Source organism: Salvelinus namaycush, chromosome 19 (assembly GCF_016432855.1).
Source record: "Salvelinus namaycush isolate Seneca chromosome 19, SaNama_1.0, whole genome shotgun sequence".
NCBI classification, from domain to species: Eukaryota; Metazoa; Chordata; class Actinopteri; order Salmoniformes; family Salmonidae; genus Salvelinus; species Salvelinus namaycush.
The window spans coordinates 24,282,222-24,308,045 of NC_052325.1; the positions used below are offsets into that span (position 1 = coordinate 24,282,222).

Genomic DNA, 25,824 nt, shown 5'->3' on the forward strand with positions numbered 1-25,824 from the left:
CTGAGTGTACAAAACATTAGGAACACCTTCCTAATATTGAGTTGCACCCCCTTTTGCCCTCAGAACAGCCTCAATTCGTTGGGGCATGGACTTTAAAAGGTGTCGAAAGCATTTGACAGGGATGATGGCCTATGTTGACTCCAATGCTTCCCACAGTTGTGTCAAGTTGGCTGGATGTCCTTTGGGTGGTGGATCATTCTTGATACACACAGGGAAACTGTTGAGTGTGAAAACCCCAGCAGCATTGCAGTTCTTGACACACTCAAACCTGTGCACCTGGCACCTACTACCATACCCCCTTCAAAGGCACCCAAATATTTTGTCTTGCCCATTCACCCTCTGAATGGCACACATACACAATCAATGTCTCAATTGGCTCAAGGCTTAAAGATCCTTCTTTAACCTGTCTCCTCCCCTTCATCTAAACTGATTGAAGTGGATTTAACAGGTGACATCAATAAGGGATCATAACTTTCACCTGGATTCACCTGGTCAGTCTATGTCATGTTTTGTACATTCAGTGTATTTTCCACCTTAGCTTATAGTAGTTTGCATAGGTGCCATGAGCAGCTGAGAGCCTGATGTTACAGTAAGCATGCAGAGTGTTAGTGCAATATGAAGGGATAGGGTTGACAGTATGTAGGGACAGGGATAGTGCCGACAAAACAACTCCTCACCTGCCATCAAACCTGTGCTTCAGGAAGTCAAAGAGTGCTTTCTGCATCATGTCTGTCACCTGCACACGCAGCACACAGAGCCAGGGAGAGCAGCAGAGGATGGCAGAGGAGAAAGTTAGGAAAGGATGGAGAAAAAGAAGGGAAAGAGAGAAAGTGAGGTTAAGAAAGAGAGGGAAAGTGAAAAAGGTTGACAGCCAGAAAGGAAATAAACCAGTAGAAATTCATTGACAATTCCTCACAGCTACAGCAAGCCTTTCGAAGAGCCTTTCTCATGGCAAGAAAGCCCTTGTGACAAGACCCATTTCATATGGTGAAGCTACATACCTTGATGTTCACTGTTAAAAAATAGCACATGTTATGGACAAAGGTGCCCAAGGATGTCAAAAGAACAGTTGTCAACCTCGTCTTCCTTTTTGATTTCAGTATGAGTGCTAAATGAAGACCCTGTCCCATATTTCCCCATCCACCACCATTACCTATCCAATAAAGATTTCTCCATCCACCACCATTACCTATCCAATAAAGATTTCTCCATCCACCACCATTACCTATCCAATAAAGATTTCTCCATCCACCACCATTACCTATCCAATAAAGATTTCTCCATCCACCACCATTACCTATCCAATAAAGATTTCTCCATCCACCACCATTACCTATCTAATAAAGATTTCTCCATCCACCACCATTACCTATCCAATAAAGATTTCTCCATCCACCACCATTACCTATCCAATAAAGATTTCTCCATCCACCACCATTACCTATCCAATAAAGATTTCTCCATCCACCACCATTACCTATCCAATAAAGATTTCCCCATCCACCAACATAAAGATTTCTCCATCCACCACCATTACCTATCCAATAAAGATTTCGCCATATTCCTCATTATGACATCCAACCGTTAGGTCCATCCAGGCTCCTCTTGCCCTGCCTGTGAATTATCCCACTGGTCCAAAACATCCAGCAAAGGAGAAGCATGATCTCTGGTTTCTTTCCACCTCATTTTCTATAGAATTAATCCTGGTTACATTAAATAAGGTGATTAAGGCCTAAAATGAAGTGTCATAAAAACTCAGTGTGATGAATTGGGCTATAGCAGGTCAGACCAGTCTCCATTAATGCTATTTTTGCAAAGTATTTCAATTAGAATCTGAAGATGAAAAGAACTGTAGTTGCAAGGACAAGGCTAGCCAGGAGCAGGGAGCAATTGTTATATGGTATATCCACATACTGTATATAACGACAAGGAGTTGAAGACAATTTGTGTGCTTTGCACACAACAATAACCATATTCTATATACACTGAACAAAATTCAAAAGGCACTCGCACATCTGAGCTATCTTTTTTTGCAGGTGCATGGTAACAGTTGAATAAGATAAGACAAAAAGAAGAAACCCGCACACGGCTCTTGCTAGTATCACTGCTTTAAGTTTCAACCTCAAGGCCTTCGTCAGAGCTTAGTGAGTTTTCTTTTAAATAGCACCCTTATAGCTCCACCCACATTCGTTCAATGCATCGAATGGGCTTGGAGTCGAGGGAAAATAAGTGTTACACAAATATTACAATGTGCATTTTATAAATATTCTAATAAAGTGTGTATATTAAACGTATTAAACACGTCTGTAAAACCACAATGAGGACATCAACCCATCAAGCAAGTTTTCATAAATCATTGGGTACAGCGCAATAAAAACGTCAGAGTCATCTGAAATGGTGGAATTAATTCATGTTCACATTTACAGCACAACATACATAGGCATTTCATCATTAAAACCTTTAACAAATAATGTCTTGAGGGTGAAACTCCCAAAACATTCTCTTTTGCTCAGCGTATTATTTATATCACCTCCCCTGTCTGATATCTTAACTTTCTCTTTGACACAAACTCTAAAGGTTTTTGGTTATTAAAATGCACTGAGACTGGATAATCCTGGATAATCCATGTCTCCTGATTTAACTTTTATGTTAACTAATTCTCTGTTTGAAAGAACGAGAGGTTTTACCTACATAACACAGCCCACATGGACATTTAATCATGTAGATAGCATGGATGGTGGAGCATGTACTAATGTCATTTTTGTGAACAGTTTTCCTGTATGTGGGTGGCAGCAATATTCACACTTCATGTGTTGCACTGTGCGCAACCTCTGCATTTATAGCTACCATTCGGAAGAGGGCGTAAAAGAGCCTGGCTCATTTTCTTTTGTGGCTGGCTGTTGGCATGGACCAAAATAATCGCGTTAATTGCGACCTCTCCTATATACAATACGTGGTGGATTGTTAAATTCAGCTGGCAATGCTGGGTCCGATGATAAAACATGCCAGTGTTTCTTGACAGCATCTCCCACTTTGAGCGAGTTCATGTGGTGGTGAACATTATCGTGTTCTTTAGCTCTAGTGGGTCTTTTTGTAGCAGTTAATCTCGTGTTTTGCCTAATGCCAAATTAAGAGCTTAATCCACACATTGTGGAGAGTAGCCTCTTAAAAACCTATCGTGCAAATCCGCTGCTGTTTCTAGATAGTTCTCTGTGAAGTGGCATATACAGCGCAGTCTGAAAAACTGGCTTCTTGGAAGTCCTCTTTTTAATGTGTCAGGGTGGAAGCTGTCCCCCTGTAATAAAGTATTTCTGTCCATTTCTTTTCTATACAGAGTTGTAAACAGGGTTCCATTTGATTTCTCAATCGACATATTGAGGCAATGAACACGTTTAGTGTCACATTCAATAGTGAATTTGAGATTGAGGTCAATGTCATTGAGTAATGGTATGAAGTCTGACAGCTCTTCTCTCGTCAATATATTGATACCACTTCAGGACTTTACTCACAAATGGATTTTCGTTTTCATTGTTAAGAAAACGTTCAAAATGATCCACATAAAGGTTAGCATAGCTCGGAGTGAATGTGGAGCTCATCGATGATCCATTCGTTTGGAGGTAGTTTTCATTATCAAAACTGAAATAGTTATACATCAAAACATATTCAGCCAGCACTAGAATAACGTTTGTTGGTGGGTAGTTGTTAGTATCTCGGTCTCTCAAATCGTGAGCACGGCTGCCAGCCCCCGGTATGGGGAATGCTGGTATATAGACTCTCGCCATCTAATGTGACCAAAATACAGTCTTCTGTTAATCCCGTTAATGGTGAGATCTTGTTTATGAAGTCTATAGAGTATTTAACATATGATGGCTATGCTTGCAGATGAGATTTAATAAACTAGTCTACAAAGTTTGACAATGGTTCAAGCATTGAGCATATTCCTGCAACCACTGGTCGACCTGGATAATACACAATGAACAAAAATATAAACGCAACATGTAAAGTGTTGGTCCCATGTTTCATGAGCTGAAATAAAAGATCCCAGAAATGTTCCATATGCACAAAAAGCTTATTTCTCTCAGGTTTTGTGCACAAATTTGTTTACATCCCCTGATAGTGAACATTTGAGCCTTTGTCGAGATAATCCATCCACCTGACAGGTGTGTCATATCATGAAGCTGATTAAACACCATGATCATTACACAAGTGCACCTTGTGCTAGGGACAATAAAAGGTCACTCTAAAATTGGCGGTTTTGTCATATTACGCAATGCCACAGATGTCTAAAGTTCTGAGGGACCATGCAATTTTCATAATGACTGCAGGAATGTCCACCAGAGCCATTGCCAGAGATCAATGTTCATTTCTCGACCATAAGCCACCTCCAATGTCGTTTTAGAGAATTTGGGAGTATGTCCAACCGGCTTCACAACCGCAGACCACTTGTAACCACGCCAGCCCAGGACCTCCAAATCCAACTTCTTCACCTGCGGGATCATCTAAGGGGGGATGCTGAGGAGTATTTCTGTCAGTAATAAAGCCCTTTTGTGGGGAAAAACTCATTCTGATTGGCTGGGCCTGGCTCCCCATTGGGTGTACCCCTTCCCAGTAATGTGAAATCCATAGATTGGTGCCTAAATAATGTATTTCAATTGACTGATTTCCTTATATGAACTGTAACTCAGCAAAATCTTTGAAATTGTTGCATGTTGCGTTTATATTTTTGTTCAGAATATTTCACGGCAAAGTTAACATTTTTTCTTTTACATTTCACAAGGGACATTTTTTGAGGAAAAAGGATGTTCGGTAAGCTCTCTTGACATTGAGCATTAATAACAACAGCATCATGCTGTTCACACAAGTCAGTGTAATTGGATCGTTTGGACCAATAGACACGTCTCTGTAAATTGGGCAAAAAAAGTCACATTAAGAAGAAGAAATTGTGCCTCCATTCCATCCACCTTTGCATAACCTTGTCTTTGACAAAATTGTCTTGTTTATTTTTTTACACTGTATTATCACGCACGCACGCACGCACGCACGCACGCACGCACGCACGCACGCACGCACGCACGCACGCACGCACGCACGCACACACACACACACACACACACACACACACACACAGAGAGAGAGAGAGAGAGAGAGAGAGAGAGAGAGAGAGCTTGTTCTGGTGCTGTTTATCTCTGTGTTTCTAATTTCAAGCCATGCTCTACTTTTTCAGACTGATGTGTTTTAGCCAGAAGGTTGTTACCATGGCAACACAGTGGCGCGGCGATGAGGACCGACGATGATCCTGGCTCCCCACTTCCCCCATACATATCAAGGAAAAGATGCTGCCCTCCTTTTTCTGCAAACCCTCATTGGTGGTTAGTTACCAATGAATGGATAAGCCAGACATAGCTGTTATTTTTGGATAGCTCCAAATATCTACTCTGACAATGAACGGGGGAGTTATTCACTGTCAGTGAACCTCTTCAGTGAAGCTGCATCTCAACCACTAGTCTGCACGCTGACGGTCCTCAATATTGATTCCAAAAGGGAGAGCTGGGAATTGGAGTCACTGTATGGCACACAACCAAATATTGCAGTTGTTCTGAATAGCTGTTTTGTAGGCCGAATAAAACACTTTACAAGAGACTGAAAATATTATTGTTATGACGCCTACCTCATATCCCTTCAGGGACGGTCCTACCAGGACCACTGGTCTCATGGAGGGGACCACGTCATAGGGAGGGATGTGTTCAGTCTGTAGCAGAGGTCGAGGGTTAGAGGGAGCACAGACACAGCAACAGTAACATGTAACATGCCATTCACCATTAAGTCATTTTATTAGGTATTATTTAATACCAAGAAAGTGTATCTGTGGAATTACAGTGTTACAACAGTGTTACAACAGTGTTACAACACAGGTACAAAATAATGAGTATAACAGTAGCTGGATATATTACTATCAGCCATTAAGTTATGCTATTAAGACATTGGGACGTTTCTGTTTTAATTCCTGATAATGTGCTGAAAAAGTGTCATTAAAATACTGCCAGCAGATCATTGTTAAAGATGAGCCATCCAATTCATTTATGCAACTCCTATTTTTCTTTGGTCAATCAATTTAATAGCATCATTAAGCCCTGGTACTTGCCAGGGCTGGAATGAAATAAAAGAAGACAGGTTTAAATGGTATTAAAGTGAGCTCAATCAGGTCTGCAAAGACACGTCATAGTATTTATTCCTCAAATATTAATTGGGGTGAATAAAGTCAAACCTATTAGTTAGTCTGTATGCCAAAAATAAAGATTGAAACACTGATATGGAGGATGCCATTGCACCTAGATTAATAATACAGTAATATATATAATACAGTATATTATTAATCTAGGTGCAACCAGATTCTGTGTGGTGACAGATCTTGGGGTTTACCTGTGCATGGATTAAAGAGAATAAAATGTGTTTATACTACTCACCACTTTCTGCTTCTGTTTTCCTGTAAAAATGAGAAAACAACTGATAATTGCCTATGAATGCAAGGTAATACAATATACAGTACAACACATTAGAGAGATATGTTTTCAGTATTCCTCTAATACTGATGGAAATATTTCAAGAGTACAATAATGGATGCAAATACCTTATCACACAAATAAATGAAGTACTACATATACAGTATGCAGACAGTATGTTAGTGGTCAAAACACTTGATTTATTTGTTGTTTCTATTCCAAACCTTCCTTTGCAGGTGACATCCTTGGTTACACTTGTTAAGTGAGTCTGCTAAAGCCTTTGGTAAGTTGCATTATCATTTAAAAGTGTTTATTTTTTTTTAAATAAATTCAAATTAAGAGAGTAATATTTCAATTTATGTTAAGATGGATATATTTGGATAAAGCATCTCTCATCTTAACTTGTCATCAAACCATAATATTTCGCCCAACAGAGTTTGGGCTATAGAGTTATGTTTGCCTTAAAGCAAACTCAATGCATGGACATAATGCTTGTCCATAATCCTCTTGGAGGAAGAGGAGGAGGAGTGGACTGAGAGTGCATGGCTCACCTCATTCCAGTCCAATAGAACGTGCATGGCACATTCTGGAAGACACAAAGATCGCACAACTCCACATTCCATCCACCCAACCTACAGCCACTGTTCCCTATTTTCACATATTAACTTACTCTAAAAGTTTGTATTGAGCAGCTGCAGCATTTTGAAGTAACTCGATTTCTCTCATTAGAGTAGAACAATGTCATTGAGTACATATACTCCGATAACCATTCAGTTCATAGTTCACTAATGTGAAGTGACCGACAGTTCGTCTAACACTGGATTTGATATGTTAATAAACATATAATAAACAATAATAATAATACAGAAATAATAATAGTTAATAAACAACACACTGAGCAACAATGATATGGTATGTTAGAGACAAGGACAATTAGATCATAGTTTTAGATCATAAATTAATAATTCTGACAAACGGGTAGCGAGGCGCTCGACCTGGAGAGACGCTCTTCCCCTAATAGGCATCTGTCTGGAGGCTCACCTGCAGAGGGAGGGTTGGATTTGAACCCGCCTGAAACCATGTCTCCTAGACTGGAGGAGGAATTCCCACTGGACTTACTGCAAGGCACAAAGGATAATAGACAGAGAGAGAGAAGAAACATTAATGTGGAACACAGACAGATAGTCTCATCCATCACGGGAGTCCCACACAACTCCCATCCTCAGGAGAAACAGGGTAAATTACAGTTCTCTGTCTTTAATCAGTCATTTTATTGTTACTTTAGACATCCTTGGTGTTTTAACGTTATTTAATTATTCTTTGTTATTGCCTTTTGCTTGTTTTTATCTCTTTCATTTTTTTATTTGTTAATGTAAAGTTTGTTACAGTTTTAAATGCACTTCTAAACTAAAGTTTGATTTGTGTCCATGTTGAATATTTAGCATTAGAATAGAATGGTCTACCAGTAGAATGGTCTACCAGTAGAATGGTCTACCAGTAGAATGGTCTACCAGTAGAATGGATGAAAACTATAAATACATGCTAGAATAGATGAGTATTGACAACACATTGTTCCAGGAATTGTGATAACAAAGGGGCTGGAATTAAAGAGGCTAATATATAATTTATGAGCAGCGATTGTCTTGGAGATAATATCTATCGAGGCACTATGTGAGATGACATACCCACTGTTTTACCACAATTGTTACATAACGTAACCCTCGGCAACATGAGGCCAACGCTGAAGTGTCCTTTAAAGTAGACAACAAAGAGTTAAAACAGAGCTGAATGACTCAATAGTGGGAGAGTGACTATTCTCTCTGTCATAGTCGGCAATGAGGAAACTTATATAAAATGATGCATATCATCTCTTTCATATTAGTGTCACCTAAGAAACACGTCACCAATCTGTTATTCTGAGTAGTCGCTGATCTGTTATTATGAGTAAACCACCCTAGTTACAGCAGAGCCAGACCAGGAGTAGGTGGTCTTCTCATCAGACCCACCATGTCGCTTTCCCTCTTCAGTAACCTTTTATAATACTTTTATAAATGCTTAATAAAGAAGTTTATAAATAGTTGATTAATGCTTATTCAGGACATTTCTTAGAAACTGCTATCCCCTCTCCAACCCCAAACCCACCCTTCAACACACCCAACCAACCCCCCAGCCCCTAAACCCACCCTCCAACACAGCCCCTCCACCCAACCAACCCCCCCAGACCCTAAACCCACCCTCCAACACAGCCCCTCCACCCAACCAACCCCCCAGACCCTAAACCCACCCTCCAACACAGCCCCTCCACCCAACCAACCCCCCCAGACCCTAAACCCACCCTTCAACACAGCCCCTCCACCCAACCAACCCCCCCAGACCCTAAACCCCCCCTCCAACACACCCAACCAACCCCCCCAGCCCCTAAACCCACCCTCCAACACAGCCCCTCCACCCAACCAATCCCCCAGCCCCTAAACCCACCCTCCAACACAGCCCCTCCACCCAACCAACCCCCCCAGACCCTAAACCCCCCCTCCAACACACCCAACCAACCCCCCCAGCCCCTAAACCCACCCTCCAACACAGCCCCTCCACCCAACCAACCCCCCCAGCCCCTAAACCCACCCTCCAACACAGCCCCTCTACCCAACCAATCCCCCAGCCCCTAAACCCACCCTCCAACACAGCCCCTCCACCCAACCAACCCCCCAGACCCTAAACCCACCCTCCAACACAGCCCCTCCACCCAATCACCCCCCCCAGACCCTAAACCCACCCTCCAACACAGCCCCTCCACCTACCCAACCAACCCCCCAGCCCCTAAACCCACCCTCCAACACAGCCCCTCCACCCAACCAACCCCCCAGCCCCTAAACCCACCCTCCAACACAGCCCCTCCACCCAACCAACCCCCCAGACCCTAAACCCACCCTCCAACACAGCCCCTCCACCCAACCAACCCCCCAGACCCTAAACCCACCCTCCAACACAGCCCCTCCACCCAACCAACCAACCCCCCACACCCTAAACCCACCCTCCAACACAGCCCCTCCACCAAACCACCCCCCCAGACCCTAAACCCACCCTCCAACACAGCCCCTCCACCCAACCAACCCCCCAGACCCTAAACCCACCCTCCAACACAGCCCCTCCACCCAACCAACCCCCCAGACCCTAAACACACCCTCCAACACAGCCCCTCCACCCAACCAAACCCTCCCAGCACCAGCCCAGCCCATTTGCCCAACCAAGCCCACCCCCTCAATAAACTTCTCACCCCCCCTGCCCAGCCCCTGCCCAGCCCCTCAACCACGGCCTTACCCGTAAGAGCGTGTACCTCTCTTCTGCTCCTGCTGTAGACGGATGTTCTCTAGTTTCAGAGGGCTGGGGATGAATCCGATCTCACAGCCCTCCTTCACCAGCCGGCCAATCCACCAGTCATTACTGTACTTCTGTAGTGGACAAGACAACATTAAACAACACAATGAGTGAAGTGAGTGTGTGTGTGTTTGTTATACACTGACATATACACTCATTGCTGTACGTCTGTAGTGGACAAGACAACACAAAACAACAGAACAGAAGAGAGTGTGCAAACTCCACAGAAAAATACACACCAAATGTGGCTGTGGGCAAAGCAACACAAAACGAATGTCTTAGAACAGAAGTGTGTAACAATTCATAGACATACAGTCAGGGCCGGCTCTAGCCTTTTGGGGGCCTGTCATGCCAAATAGTGTCCCCGGCCAAATAGTGTCCCCCTCTGCGTCACAATGGGATTCAATGAGATCTAGCTTCTGTTGCTAGGTCTGTTGCTAGGTCTGTTGCTAGAACTTGCAACATTAATTTGTACACTTTGTTTGTAAATTATTTGCCATCTGTCAACGATGGCTTTACAGTGGTGGGGTGTTGGACTGATCTTGTTACATGGTATCATGTACATACCTGCTACAAACAGACTAAATGATGAAAACGCTGCTGGTAGCAGAATCCAATACAGCAGAGAGTTCCTACTACAATGCAACTCAAACACAAACGCGATGGATATCCCAATGACCCATCTAATCCCTGATTGTCTGCGAGTGGATTACAAACCCAAATGAAAATGTAGAAAACACGGGGCAATCAGACAAAGAGTTAAAAAACCTGACCACCACAGGGAACATCATGATGGGGGCATCTGCCTGCTTGTCAGGGACCAGTGGTGTAAATCGATCTTGGTAAGAGAGAGACTCTGTACCCTTGACATTGAACTGCTTTCTGTGTCACTGTGACCATACTATCTGCCTGTGAGTTCACCCAATTGTTTGTTACCATGGTGTACATTCAACCAAAAGCTAATATAGCAAAAGCATCAGAGATGATTTATAATCTGTCACAGAAACTGGAATCTATCTCGCCAGACGCACTCACATATATTTTAGGGGATTTTAACAACTGTACTTTGCACAAAGTCCTGCGCCTGTACCACCAGAATATGAAATGTCACACTAGGAAAAATAAGACTCTTGATTTGTACTATGGGACAATACCAAATGCATTCTCTGCCACCACCAGACCTCCCCTGGGGACATCAGACCACAATGTGGTCTACCTCGGGCCAACCTGCTGTCGGCTGCTGGAGAGGGAGAAACCTACAGTTAAAACTGTCCAGATCTGGAACGACAACAGTATCACCTGTCTCCAGGGGTGTTTTGACTGTACTATGTGGGAGGTATTTGGTCTCCAGGGGTGTTTTGACTGTACTATGTGGGAGGTATTTGGTCTCCAGGGGTGTTTTGACTGTACTATGTGGGAGGTATTTGGTCTCCAGGGGTGTTTTGACTGTACTATGTGGGAGGTATTTGGTCTCCAGGGGTGTTTTGACTGTACTATGTGGGAGGTATTTGGTCTCCAGGGGTGTTTTGACTGTACTATGTGGGAGGTATTTGGTCTCCAGGGGTGTTTTGACTGTACTATGTGGGAGGTATTTGGTCTCCAGGGTTGTTTTGACTGTACTATGTGGGAGGTATTTGGTCTCCAGGGGTGTTTTGACTGTACTATGTGGGAGGTATTTGGTCTCCAGGGGTGTTTTGACTGTACTATGTGGGAGGTATTTGGTCTCCAGGGGTGTTTTGACTGTACTATGTGGGAGGTATTTGGTCTCCAGGGGTGTTTTGACTGTACTATGTGGGAGGTATTTGGTCTCCAGGGGTGTTTTGACTGTACTATGTGGGAGGTATTTGGTCTCCAGGGGTGTTTTGACTGTACTATGTGGGAGGTATTTGGTCTCCAGGGGTGTTTTGACTGTACTATGTGGAAGGTATTTGGTCTCCAGGGGTGTTTTGACTGTACTATGTGGGAGGTATTTGGTCTCCAGGGGTGTTTTGACTGTACTATGTGGGAGGTATTTGGTCTCCAGGGGTGTTTTGACTGTACTATGTGGGAGGTATTTGAGGACAGCAGCACTGATCTTGATGAACTCACAGATGTTGTTTCAGACTTCTGTAAACTTCTGTGTTGTCAATTGTGCCTACTAAAACCAGAAAAATCTTCTCTAACAGTAAGCCTTGGGTATCAAAAAATCTAAAATCACTACTTAATAGGAAGAGGGAAGTTTATGCTGAGGGTGATAGACAGGCTTTAAGACAGGCTTCAAAAGACAGATACTGGTGGACAAGGAGGCATACAAGCAAAGGGTGAAGAGAACCCTCTCCTCAGGAAACTCAAGGGTGGCCTGGCAAGGTATTAAATCCATGTCTAGTGCCCCCCACATAGGCAGGGGGAAAACCAGTGCTGACCTTGGGAGACATGGGGGCCAGAACATGGTTAATGAACTGAATGTTTCTTCTCAAGATTTGAATCAGACAACTTTGTGTCGGAGGTAAAACAAATGGAAGCATCATTACAAATGTTTGAGAGGGTTGTTGTGAAACAGGATGATGTTTTGAAGTTGTTCAGGGGATGTAACGCACAAAAAAGCCCAGGCAAAATAAGTGGACATGTGTTAAAGCACCGTGCTGAACAATTGGCTAGTGTTTTTACAGACATTTTCCAATCCTCGCTCGACCAGCAACACGTGCCAGTATTGTGGAAAAACTCAATAATTATACCCATTCCTAAAGCATCTAATCCCTCTGTGCTGAATGACTACCGCCCTGTCGCCTTGACATCCTTAGTAATGAAATGCCTTGAGAAAATTATGAAAAGTCATGTTCTCAGCACCACCCAGAAGCTCCTCGACCCGTTTCAGTTTGCCTATCAGCCCAACAGAGGAGTTGATGATTCCATTTTTACTCTCCTCAACATGGTCTATAGACATCTAGAGGGTGCCAAATCCCATGTCAGGGTTTTGCTTGTAGGACTTTTCTTCTGCCTTCAACACAATCCAGCCTTACATTCTGGCACAGAGACTCATCCGGGACTTATCCTTAGATGGGGGGCTGGTTTTGTGGCTGTTGGACTTCCTGAGCCTGATGACACTGCCTTGATCAGCGTGTTGCATGATGACGAGGAACACCATGGCCCGGTCCTAAATGACTTTGTAGAGTGCTGTGACCAATCACACATCTATCAGATGTCAGAACATAGAGACTGTAGAGGAATACAAATATCTGGGTGTCCTCATGGACAATAAACTTCAGTGGAGTAAATGTACAGACCTGATCTACAAAAAGGGTCAACAGAGACTGTACTTTCTCAAAAAGCTGGGATCTTTTAATGTTGACTGTACTATACTGTTTTACAAATCTTTCATTGAGAGTATTTTTACTTTTTCTATTGTTTGGTGGTTTGGCAATGCCACTGTCAGCCAGAGAAATATGCTGAGAAGGATTATCACCACAGCAAGCAAGGTATTTGGAGTCAAACAGACAGGCCTGGATGAGATCTTTAAGATCAGTGCCCTCCGCAATTCTCACAAAATAATTTTAGACCAAGCCACCCCCTGTACCCGGACCGCATAAATGCTTGCTCAGGGCTTCCCGAGTGGAGCAGCGGTCTAAGGCACTACATCGCAGTGCTAGCTGCGTTACTACAGATCCTGGTTCGATACCGGGCTTTGTCGCAGCCGACCGGGAGAACCATGAGGCGACGCACAATTGGCCCACGCAAATCACGGGGATTTGGGCCTGTTCCCGAGAAAGCAGTATATCATCCGTGTCGGGCTCGTCAGACTCGTTAAAGGAAAAAAAGGATTCTGCCAGTCCGTGGTGTGTAATCGCAGTCCTGATGTCCAGAAGTTATTTTTGGTCTTAAGAGACGGTATCGGCAACATTATGTACAAAATAAGTTACAAATAAAGTTACAAACAACGCAAATAAACAAACCAAAAAATACAATCGGTTGGGGACACGTAAAACGTCAGCCTTCTTCTCCGGCGCCATTTTATATAGCAATGGACGCTAATAGTTTATCGAATCCCATTGTGAAGCAGAGGGGGACACTATTTGGCCAGGGGGACATTATTTGGCATGACAGGCCCTAAGCAAGATTTGGTTGGGCCCCCCCCCCCCCCACCAAGCGGGTGGAGAGAAATGACGGTGGACAGAAAAATTTACGCTTTAAAGTTAATTTCCTACAATTCTACACATTTTGCCATGTGGCGTAGAGAAAATGTTGCCGTTTCAAAGCAAGTTTTCTGCAGTTCTACACATTTTGCCATGGGGTGAAGAGACAATTAAGCAATTTATAACAAATGTCATGTAATTCTGCTCATTTTGCCATTGGGCACAGAGACATTATTGCAGTTTTAAAGCAAGTTTGCTTCCGGTATACACATTTTGCCATGGGGTGGAGAGAAAATGTTGTAATTTTAAAGCTAATTTCCTGCAATTATACACATTTGCCATGACGTATGTCATGTTAATGATATCTGAGTGAGATTGACTAACAAAATCAATGCGGGCCCCCTGGAGGTCAGGGCCCCTGGGCACGTGCCGGGCGGTATGCGGCAGTGTTGGAAAAAGTACCCAATTGTCATACTTGAGTAAAAGTAAAGATACCTTAATAGAAAATGACTCAAGTAAAAGTGAAAGTCACCCAGTAAAATACTACTTGAGTAAAAGTCTAAAAGTATTTGGTTTTAAATATACTTAAGTATCAAAAGTAAATGTAATTGCTAAAATATACTTAAGTATCAAAAGTAAAAGCATAAATAGTTTCAAATTCCTTATATAAAGCAAACCATACGGCACCATTTTCTTGTTTTAATTTTTTTTTATGGATAGCCAGGGGCACACTCCAACACCTTTACAAATGAAGCCTTTTTGTTTAGTGAGTCCAAGGCAGTAGGGATGACCAAGGATGTTCTCTTGATAAGTGTGTGAATTTGACCATTTCCCTGTCCTGCTAAGCATTCAAAATGTAACGAGTACTTTAGGGTGTCAGGGAAAATGTATTGAGTAAATGTACATTATTTTCTTTAGGAATGTAGTGAAGTAAAAGTAAAAGTTGTCAAAAATATAAATAGTAAAGTAAAGTACAGATACCCCCAAAAAACTACTGAAGTAGTACTTTAAAATATTTTAACTCAAGTACTTTACACCACTGGTATTCGGACATGATTACTATACGTTTAGATAACTGGCTAGACTAACTTAACAATCTAAACAATGTTAGCTGACATGGGCTAACTGAGTGACTCGTCAGTGACTGACAAAACAGGAGAAAAACTGAAAATTGCTGATGCACAACCACATTTAGAACTTGCACCTTGTGTATTCTACTATTCTAACTCTCAACAGCAAGTTGAAACCCTGACTGAGTTCCCCCCCAAAAATTAAGAAATACATATTTTGGGTCAGGGGCCCTTAGCGGCCGGGGACCCTGGGCGACTGCTTATGTCGCTTATGCCTAGAGCCGGCCCTGCATACAGTACACACTCTATGCAACTTTGAAAGTCAACACAAAACAACACAATGACTCAGAATAGAAAAGAAGAGTGTGTAAACTCCACAGACATACTAGGTTGTATACACACTCACTAGTCCATTGTTCTCGATTCTAAAACGGGACATGCACTATTGATATTGATTCATCCAAAATGGCCCTTGAACAGATATGGCTTGCAGCAAACATAGGTTGTCTAAAATGGCACCCTGTTCCCTATATAGTGCACTACTCATGGACTCCGGCCAAAAGTAGTGCACTACATAGGTAATAGAATGCCATTTCAGACGCAGGCATAGCTGTAGCAGTAGAGTTGTTATGTACTGTACAGTATATTGTACCTCTTTAATGTGCAGGAAGTCCTTGGCATCGAAGGAGATGGCGGTTCCTGCCACAGGGACATCCTCATCCAGGGCTCCACAGTAACTGACGTTAGTCTTCACAGCAAAGGCCACTGCTTTGGCCTGAGACGATACAGGAAACGCCATGTATAAGAAGATGCCTAGCTAGATAAGCTCAACCATAACCCAGTGGGCAAACTGTGCTGCAAATATACCAGTTGTAATGTGGTTTTAATAAACAACTTCCTTTCAACCAGCCTTGCCTTCTGGGACCTTTCCAATGATAGGGGCCTTGTTCTGAACCTATGTGCCTAGTATAGCATAAGGCTCCACAGTGGGACACCCTGCAGGTGGTCTGTCTCACCTTGGCCCTCTCCAGCTGTACAGCAGCCTGCTGCTCCTTCTCCAGCTTGCCGCCTGCCGGCTCCTCCTCCAAGGAGACATCTGAGTCCGATGGTCGGCTAGTGTAGGAGTCAGCTGAACCCTGCAGAGGGACAATATAACAGTCAGACAACAGTCAGATAACAGTCAGACAACAGTTAGATAACAGCCAGGCAACAAGACAACAGTAAAATGATTGGCTAGTGTAGGAGTCAACTGAACCCTGCAGAGGGACAATATAACAGTCAGATAACAGTCAGACAACAGTCAGACAACAGTCAGACAACAGTTAGATAACAGCCAGGCAACAAGACAACAGTAAAATGATTGGCTAGTGTAGGAGTCAGCTGAACCATATAAAGGGCCAAGACATTTGTGACATTTGTCCCTGAAAAAGATGACATATTTTTGCTATCTGAACCCTTCTGTAGTTGTCATTGTTATTATGAGAAATGTTTACCATGCTTACACAGGTCAGTGAGGAATGTTTACCATGCTTACACAGGTCAGTGAGGAATGTTTACCATGCTTACACAGGTCAGTGAGGAATGTTTACCATGCTTACACAGGTCAGTGAGGAATGTTTACCATGCTTACACAGGTCAGTGAGGAATGTTTACCATGCTTACACAGGTCAGTGAGGAATGTTTACCATGCTTACACAGGTCAGTGAGGAATGTTTACCATGCTTACACAGGTCAGTGAGGAATGTTTACCATGCTTACACAGGTCAGTGAGGAATGTTTACCATGCTTACACAGGTTAGTGAGGAATGTTTACCATGCTTACACAGGTCAGTGAGGAATGTTTACCATGCTTACACAGGTCAGTGAGGAATGTTTACCATGCTTACACAGGTCAGTGAGGAATGTTTACCATGCTTACACAGGTCAGTGAGGAATGTTTACCATGCTTACACAGGTCAGTGAGGAATGTTTACCATGCTTACACAGGTCAGTGAGGAATGTTTACCATGCTTACACAGGTCAGTGAGGAATGTTTACCATGCTTACACAGGTCAGTGAGGAATGTTTACCATGCTTACACAGGTCAGTGAGGAATGTTTACCATGCTTACACAGGTCAGTGAGGAATGTTTACCATGCTTACACAGGTCAGTGAGGAATGTTTACCATGCTTACACAGGTTAGTGAGGAATGTTTACCATGCTTACACAGGTCAGTGAGGAATGTTTACCATGCTTACACAGGTCAGTGAGGAATGTTTACCATGCTTACACAGGTCAGTGAGGAATGTTTACCATGCTTACACAGGTCAGTGAGGAATGTTTACCATGCTTACACAGGTCAGTGAGGAATGTTTACCATGCTTACACAGGTCAGTGAGGAATGTTTACCATGCTTACACAGGTCAGTGAGGAATGTTTACCATGCTTACACAGGTCAGTGAGGAATGTTTACCATGCTTACACAGGTCAGTGAGGAATGTTTACCATGCTTACACAGGTCAGTGAGGAATGTTTACCATGCTTACACAGGTCAGAGAAGTTTGTGAGCTGTGTCATCACTATGAAAGCTGTAATCCTGAACAGATAAAAGGCTACTTGGTTACCCTACAGTATTTTATTTCTTTATTTAACCTTTATTTAACTAGGCAAGTCAGTTAAGAACAAATTCTTATTTACAATGATGGCCTACCCCGGCCAAACCCTAACCCGGACGGACGACGCTGGGCCAATTGTGCGCCGCCCTATGGGACTCAATCACGGCCGGTTGTGATACAGCCTGGAATCGAACCAGGGTCTGTAGTGATGCCTCTTGCACTGAGATGCAGTGCCTTAGACCGCTGCGCCACTCGGGAGCCCATGTCCTAATATTGTCAGAATGTACTGAGCACTTAGTGAAGGTGGCAGTGATAGGCCTGCAGCCAGGTGCTACAGTGGTGGCGTCCGTACGTTGCGTGGGTGGGAATATGCCTCTCCAAGCGGGATCACAGGGACCCTGATTAAAGCTGGTGAGCCGGGAGACACAACTCACAAATATAGGAATGTTTTTGAAGCCCACAGCTGGCGAGCAGCCCAGCCGATCTTAGTTGAAGTGATCACATTGGAAACCACATTAAGTGGAGAGAGAGTGGGAATAAAGAGAAACTGGCTGGATCAATACTGCATGAGGAGGAACAGAACAGTGAGATAGACACAAACAGAGAAAGAGAGAAGGAGACAGAGAGAGAGAAAAAAATACAGCGAGAGAAAGAGAGACAGAGAGAGAGAGGAAGAGACAGAAAGAGAGTGAAATACAGAGAGACAGAGAAAGACAGTGAGAACGAGAGACAGAGAGAGAACGAAGGAGAGAGAGACAGAGAGAGAGAGAGATAGAGAGAGAGAGAGAGAGAGAGAGAGAGAGACAAAGAGAGAAAGAGAGACAGACAAAGAGAGAAAGAGAGACAGACAGAGAGAGAGACAGACAGACAGACAGAGAGAGAGAGAGACACAGAGAGAGAGAGAGAGAGAGAGAGAGAGAGAGAGACAGACAGACAGACAGACAGACAGACAGACAGACAGACAGACAGACAGACAGACAGACAGACAGACAGACAGACAGACAGAGAGAGAGAGAGAGAGAGAGAGAGAGAGAGAGAGAGAGAGAGAGAAAAGAGAGAAAAGAGAGAGACACATATTTCCCTCAGATTACACAGACCCACAAAGAATTCAAAAACAAATCTAATTTTGAAATACCACAGTGTGCCATCACAGCAGTAAGATTTGTGACCTATTGCCACAAGAAAAGGGCAACCAGTGAAGAACAAACACCATTGTTAATACAACCTATATTTAAATGTATTTATTTTCCCTTTTGTACTTTAACTATTTGCACATCATTACAACACTGTATATAGACATAATATTACATTTTAAATGTATTTATTCTTTTGGAACTTTTGTGAGTGTAATGTTTAAAAATTGTATTGTTTATTTCACTTTTGTTTATGATCTATTTCACTTGCTTTGGCAAGTAAACATATGTTTCCCATGACAATAAAGCCCTTACATTGAAATTGAATTGAAATAGAGAGAGAGAGAGAGAACAGAATTAGAGAGACAAGGACTGCCAGGGTCACACAAGTGGCAAGACAGCTCCATTTCTACATCAATACATCTCAGGCTGAAGGGAGCAGAGTGGACTAGCGTTAGAACTGTGAGTGAGTGACAGGGTAGATGACCTGTTAAACCACCATGATGTGTAGTATAGAGTGGTTGGTCATTACAACTTCTACTAGAATCACTGGAAGCAGCAGCGGGATTCATGTATCTAAAAGGTTCAAAGAAAGCTTGGTCAATGTGTTGTCTTTTTAGGCCCGGTGCAACAAGGTTAATCAACCTTCAAGGGGAATGTTCCTTTTGTGTGGGATCTTTTGATTCCTGGATCAAAGTAGTCTATTGCTAATGTATTCAATAGTCCTTTCTCAGAAGAGCACAGGTCTGATTAGAATGAGACAATAGGAGAGAAAGAGAGAGAGTGGGGCAGAGAGGGGGGAGGGAGAGAGAGAAAGAGAGAGAGGGAGGGAGAGCAAAAGAGAGAGGGGGGAGAAAGAGAGACAGAGACGGAGACAGAGAGATAGTGTGTCGCGGTCTCTGTCTCCCTGGGTGGGGGTGGATACGGTGGCTGGGTCCCCTAACCAGCCTCAGGCAGAGCCAGTCTCATGTCATTACGATCAGAAGAGCTGCCCCCTGATACCACACACACACCACCCTTTCTCTTATTAACGAGTCAATGGCTGGTGGGAGAGTGCCCCGGTACAACAGCGTACAACACCCACTCACTCAGTCAGAGCGGAAAAGATGGAACGAGAAAATGTGAAGTGGAGATAGAGGAAGCTATAGGGACAGACTGTACACAAATAGAAAGTAGGGGCTGAAAAGAAAGTGGGAGAGGGACAGAAAGAGAAGGGGGGAAGAAGGAGAAAGGCAAAGAGGGGGATATTGACAGAGGGGGAAGAGAGGGAGAGAGAGGTAGGGTAAGACAGGGATGCAGCCCCACCCTCTTCAACATATATACAGTTGAAGTCGGACGTTTACATAGACCTTAGCCAAATACATTTAAACTCAGTTTTTCACAATTCATGACATTTAATCCTAGTAAACATTCCCTGTCTTAGGTCAGTTAGGATCACCATTTTATTTTAAGAATGTGAAATGTCAGAATAATAGTAGAGAGAATGATTTATTTCAGCTTTAATTTCTTTCATCACATTCCCAGTGGGTCAGAAGTTTACATACACTCAATTAGTACTTGGTAGCATTGCCTTTAAAATGTTTAACTTGGGTCAAATGTTTCGGGTAGCCGTCCACAAACTTCCCACAATAAGTTTGGTGAATTTTGTCCCATTCTTCCTGACAGAGCTGGTGTAACTGAGTCCGGTTTGTAGGCCTCCTTGCTCGCACACGCTTTTTCAGTTCTGCCCACACATTTTCTATAGGATTGAGGTCAGGGCTTTGTGATGGCCACTCCAAAACCTTCCCCAACCAGAAACCGTGGATTGATGGCAGCATTCGTGCAAAACTGAAAGCGCGAACCACTGCTTTTAATCAGGGCAAGGCGACCGGAAACATTACCGAATACAAACAGTGTAGCTATTCTCTCCGCAAGGCAATCAAACAAACTAAGCGTCAGTATAGAGACAAAGTAGAGTCGCAATTCAACGGCTCGGACAGGAGAGGTAATTGGCAGGGTCTACAGTCAATCACGGACTACAAAAAGAAAACCAGCCCTGTCGCGGACCACGATGTCTTGCTCCTAGACAAACTAAAAACTTCTTTGCTCGCTTTGAGGACAATACAGTGCCACTGACATGGCCCGCTACCAAAACCAGCGGGCTCTCCTTCACTGCAGCCAACGTGAGTAAAACATTTAAACGTGTTAACCCTCGCAAGGCTGCCGGCCCAGACAGCATCCCTAGCCGCGTCCTCAGAGCATGCACAGACCAGCTGGCTGGTGTGTTTACGGACATATTCAATCAATCCTTATCCCAGTCTGCTGTTCCCACATGCTTCAAGAGGGTCACCATTGTTCCTGTTCCCAAGAAAGCTAAGGTAACTGAGCTAAATGACTATCGCCCCGTAGCACTCACTTCCGTCATCATGAAGTGCTGAGGACCATATCACCATATCACCTGACACCCTAGACCCACTCCAATTTGCTTACTACAGACGACGCAATCGCAATCACACTGCACACTGCCCTAACCCATCTGGACAAGAGGAATACCTATGTAAGAATGCTGTTCATCGACTAGAGCTCAGCATTTAACACCATAGTACCCTCTAAACTCGTCATTAAGCTTGAGACCCTGGGTCTCGACCCCGCACTGTGCAACTGGGTCCTGGACTTCCTGATGGGCCGCCCCCAGGTGGTGAGGGTAGGAAACAACATCTCCACCCAGCTGATCCTCAACACTGGGGCCCCACAAGGCTGCGTTCTCAGCCCTCTCCTGTACTCCCTGTTCACCCACGACTGCGTGGCCATGCACGCCTCCAACTCAATCATCAAGTTTGCAGATGACACTACAGTGGTAGGCTTGATTACCAACAACGACGAGACGGCCTACAGGGAGGAGGTGAGGGCCCTCGGAGTGTGGTGTCAGGAAAATAACCTCACACTCAATGTCAACAAAACAAAGGAGATGATCATGGACTTCAGGAAACAGCAGAGGGAGCACCCCCCTATCCACATCAACGGGACAGTAGTGGAGAAGGTGGAAAGTTTTAAGTTCCTCGGCGTACACATCATGGACAAACTGAAATGGTCCACCCACACAGACAGCGTGGTGAAGAAGGCGCAGTAGCGCCTCTTCAACCTCAGGAGGCTGAAGAAATTCGGCTTGTCACCAAGAACACTCACAAACCTTTACAGATGCACAATCGAGAGCATCCTGTCGGGCTGTATCACCGCCTGGTACGGCAACTGCTTTCAACCGTAAGGCTCTCCAGAGGGTAGTAAGGTCTGCACAACGCATCACCGGGGGCAAACTACCTGCCCTCCAGGACACCTACACCACCCGATGTCACAGGAAGGCCAAAAAGATCATCAAGGACAACAACCACCCGAGCCACTGCCTGTTCACCCCGCTATCATCCAGAAGGCGAGGTCAGTACAGGTGCATCAAAGCTGGGACCGAGAGACTGAAAAACAGCTTCTATGTCAAGGCCATCAGACTGTTAAACAGCCATCACTAACATTGAGTGGCTGCTGCCAACATACTGACTCAAATCTCTAGCCACTTTAATAATTAAAAATTGGATGTAATAAATGTATCACTAGCCACTTTAAACAATGCCACTTTATATAATGTTCACATACCCTACATTACTCATCTCATTTGTATATACTGTACTCTATACCATCTCCTGCTTCTTGCCTATGCCGTTCTATACCATCACTCATTCATATATTTTTTTATGTACATATTCTTATTCATTCCTTTACACTTGTGTGTATAAGGTAGTTGTTGTGAAATTGTTAGATTACTTGTTAGATATTACTGCACGGTCAGAACTAGAAGCACAAGCATTTCGCTACACTCGCATTAACATCTGCTAACCATGTGTATGTGACAAATAAAATTTTATTTGATTTTGTTGTCCTTAAGCCACTTTGACACAACTTTCGAAGTATGCTTGGGGTCATTGTCCATTTGGAAGGACCCATTTGCGACCAAGCTTTAACTTCCTAACTGATGTCTTGAGATGTTGCTTCAATATAGCCACATCATTTTCCATCCTCATGATGCCATCTATTTTGTGAAGTGCACCAGTCCCTCCTGCAGCAAAGCACCCCCACAACATGATGCTGCCACCCCCGTGCTTCACGGTTGGGATGGTGTTCTTCGGCTTGCAAGCATCCCCCTTTTTCCTCCAAACAGAATGACGGTCATTATGGCCAAACAGTTCTATTTTTGTTTCAACAGACCAGAGAACATTTCTCCAAAAAGTACGATCTTTGTCTCCATGTGCGGTTGCAAACCGTATTATGGCTTTTTTATGGCGGTTTTGGAGCAGTGGCTTCTTCCTTGCTGAGCGGCCTTTCAGGTTATGTCGATATAGGACTCATTTTACTGTGTATATAGACACTTTTGTACCCGTTTCCTCCAGCATCTTTACAAGGTCCTTTGCTCCAAAGTACGTTCATCTCTAGGAAACAGAACGCGTCTCCTTCCTGAGTGGTATGACGGCTGGTTGTGTCGATGGTGTTTATACTTGCGTACTATTGTTTGTACAGATGAATGTGGTATGCGTTTGGAAATTGCTCCCAAGTATGAATCTGACTTGTGGTGGTCTACAAATCTTTTTTCTGAGGTCTTGGCTGATTTCTTTTGATTTTCCATTGATGTCAAGCAAAGAGGCACTGAGTTTGAAGGAAGGCCTTGAAATACATCCACAGGTACACCTCCAATTGACTCAAATTATGTCAATCAGCCTATCAGAAGCTTCTAAAGCCACGAGGTCATTTTCTGTAATTTTCCAAGCTGTTTAAAGGCACAGTCAACTTAGTGTATGTAAACTTCTGAGCCACTGGAATTGTGATACAGTGAATTATAAGTGAAATAATCTGTCTGTAAACAATTTTTGGAAAAATGACTTGTGTCGTGCACAAAGTAGATGTCCTAACCGACTTGCCGAAACTATAGTTTGTTAACAAGTAATTTGTGTAGTGGTTGAAAAACGAGTTTTAATGACTCCAACATAACTGTATCAACGAATTGGCGAGGGAACTAGAACAGTCCGCAGCACCCGGCCTCACACTACTAGAATCTGAAGTCAAATGTCCACTGTTTGCTGATGATCTGGTGCTTCTGTCAACAACCAAGGAGGGCCTACAGCAGCACCTAGATCTTCTGCACAGATTCTGTCAGACCTGCGACCTAAAAGTAAATCTCATTCAGACAAAAATAACGGTGTTCAAAAGAAAGGTCTAGTTATAAGGACCACAAATACAAATTCCATCTAGACACCATCAAAAGGAACATCAAATTCAACATACCGATTAGGATCTGGCAAAAAATACTGGAATCAGTTATAGAACCCATTTCTCTTTATGGTTGTGAAGTCTGGGGTCCGCTCACCAACCAAGAATTCACAAAATGGGACAAACACCAAATTGAGACTCTGCATGCAGAATTCTGCAAAAATATCCTCCGTGTACAACGTAAAACACGAAATAATGCATGCAGAGCAGAATTAGGCCGATACCCGCTAATTATCAAAATCCAGAAAGAGCTGTTCAATTCTACAACCACCTAAAAGGAAGCGATTCCCAAACCTTCCATAACAAAGCCATCACCTACAGAGAGATGAACCTGGAGAAGAGTCCCCTAAGCAAGCTGGTCCTGGGGCTCTGTTCACAAATGCAAACAGGCCCCACAGAGCCCCAGGACAGGAACACAATTAGACCCAACCAAATCATGAGAAAACAAAAAGATAATTACATGACACATTGGAAAGAATTAACAAAAAAACAGAGCAAACTAGAATGCTATTTGGCCCTAAACAGAGAGTACACAGTGGCAGAATACCTGACCACTGTGACTGACCCAAACTTAAGGAAAGCTTTGACTATGTACAGACTCAGTGAGCATAGCCTTGCTATTGAGAAAGGCCATCGTAGGCAGACCTGGCTCTCAAGAGAAGACAGGCTATGTGCACACTGCCCACAAAGTGAGGTGGAAACTGAGCTCCACTTCCTAACCTCCTGCCAAATGTATGACCATATTAGAGACACATATTTCCCTCAGATTACACAGATCCACAAAGAATTCGAAAACAAACCCAATTTTGATAAACTCCCATATCTACTGGGTGAAATACCACAGTGTGCCATCACAGCAGCAATATTTGTGACCTGTTGCCACAAGAAAAGGGCAACCAGTGAAGAACAAACACCATTGTAAATACAACCCATATTTATTATTTATTTATTTTCCGTTTTTACTTTAACTAGTTGCACATCGTTACAACACTGTATATAGACATAATATGACATTTGAAATGGAACTTTGACATTTTCAGGAACTTTAATGTTAATAGAGTTTAATGTTCACTGTTAATTGTTATTGTTTATTTCACTTTTGTTTATTATCTTCTTCACTTGCTTTGGCAATGTAAACATATGTTTCCCACGCCAATAAAGCCCTTAAAATGAATTGAATTGAGAGATAGAGACAGACAGATAAAGAGGGACAGAGAGAAAGACAGAAAGAGATAGACTAAAAGCAGCACAGCGAAGCCCCAAATGCCAGCACACAGCACATGCCTGCTGTGAGGGGGTGGATGATTCTGAGGGGGGCCGAGGGGACTCATTTTTCAGCCTCCTGACGAAGGTGCTGCAAGGCATCAGCGGTGCCGGTGACGATGATCACATCTACAGCGCAGTGTGCAGTCACAAAGACAACTGATATAACGCCGTTCTGGGTCACGATGTGTCTACTGTGACGTGTGATGTTGCTAAGGAGAAGACAAGGCACACATCCTACCTCTAGACAAGCACTATCATAATGACACATAATAAGTTACTTTCATTATGCAATGAAATAAGTTACTTATTATGCCCTAGGCAGGGTTTAATCTGTGCAGATACTGTGCAGACAACTACTGATTAACACTGGCTGTCTGTCCACTTGGCCTATCACATTGTAGGCTACTGTACTGGACTGTAAGACTCACAGGCCCCATAGCATCAGCATCACCATCAGCCACTCGTCACCCCCTGCCCCTTGACCCCA

At 43.5% G+C, this 25,824-nt stretch overlaps 1 protein-coding gene across 2 annotated transcripts in view; it reads right to left on the minus strand.

Annotated features, from left to right (window-relative positions):
• Positions 1-25,824, minus strand: part of LOC120063766 (voltage-dependent L-type calcium channel subunit beta-4-like) — a 63,070-nt gene that overhangs the window by 6,791 nt on the left and 30,455 nt on the right. Inside the window, exons 3-9 of one of the 2 annotated variants that reach the window (XM_039014059.1) lie at positions 16,071-16,190; positions 15,707-15,829; positions 9,819-9,949; positions 7,542-7,591; positions 6,465-6,484; positions 5,669-5,749; positions 678-736 (exon numbers count right to left, since the gene is read on the minus strand). In XM_039014059.1, coding sequence (XP_038869987.1) covers positions 678-736; positions 5,669-5,749; positions 6,465-6,484; positions 7,542-7,591; positions 9,819-9,949; positions 15,707-15,829; positions 16,071-16,190 — 584 coding nt within the window. Of the gene's footprint in view, positions 1-677; positions 737-5,668; positions 5,750-6,464; positions 6,485-7,541; positions 7,619-9,818; positions 9,950-15,706; positions 15,830-16,070; positions 16,191-25,824 lie in introns of both variants that reach the window. The other variant, XM_039014058.1, reaches the window with a different exon arrangement.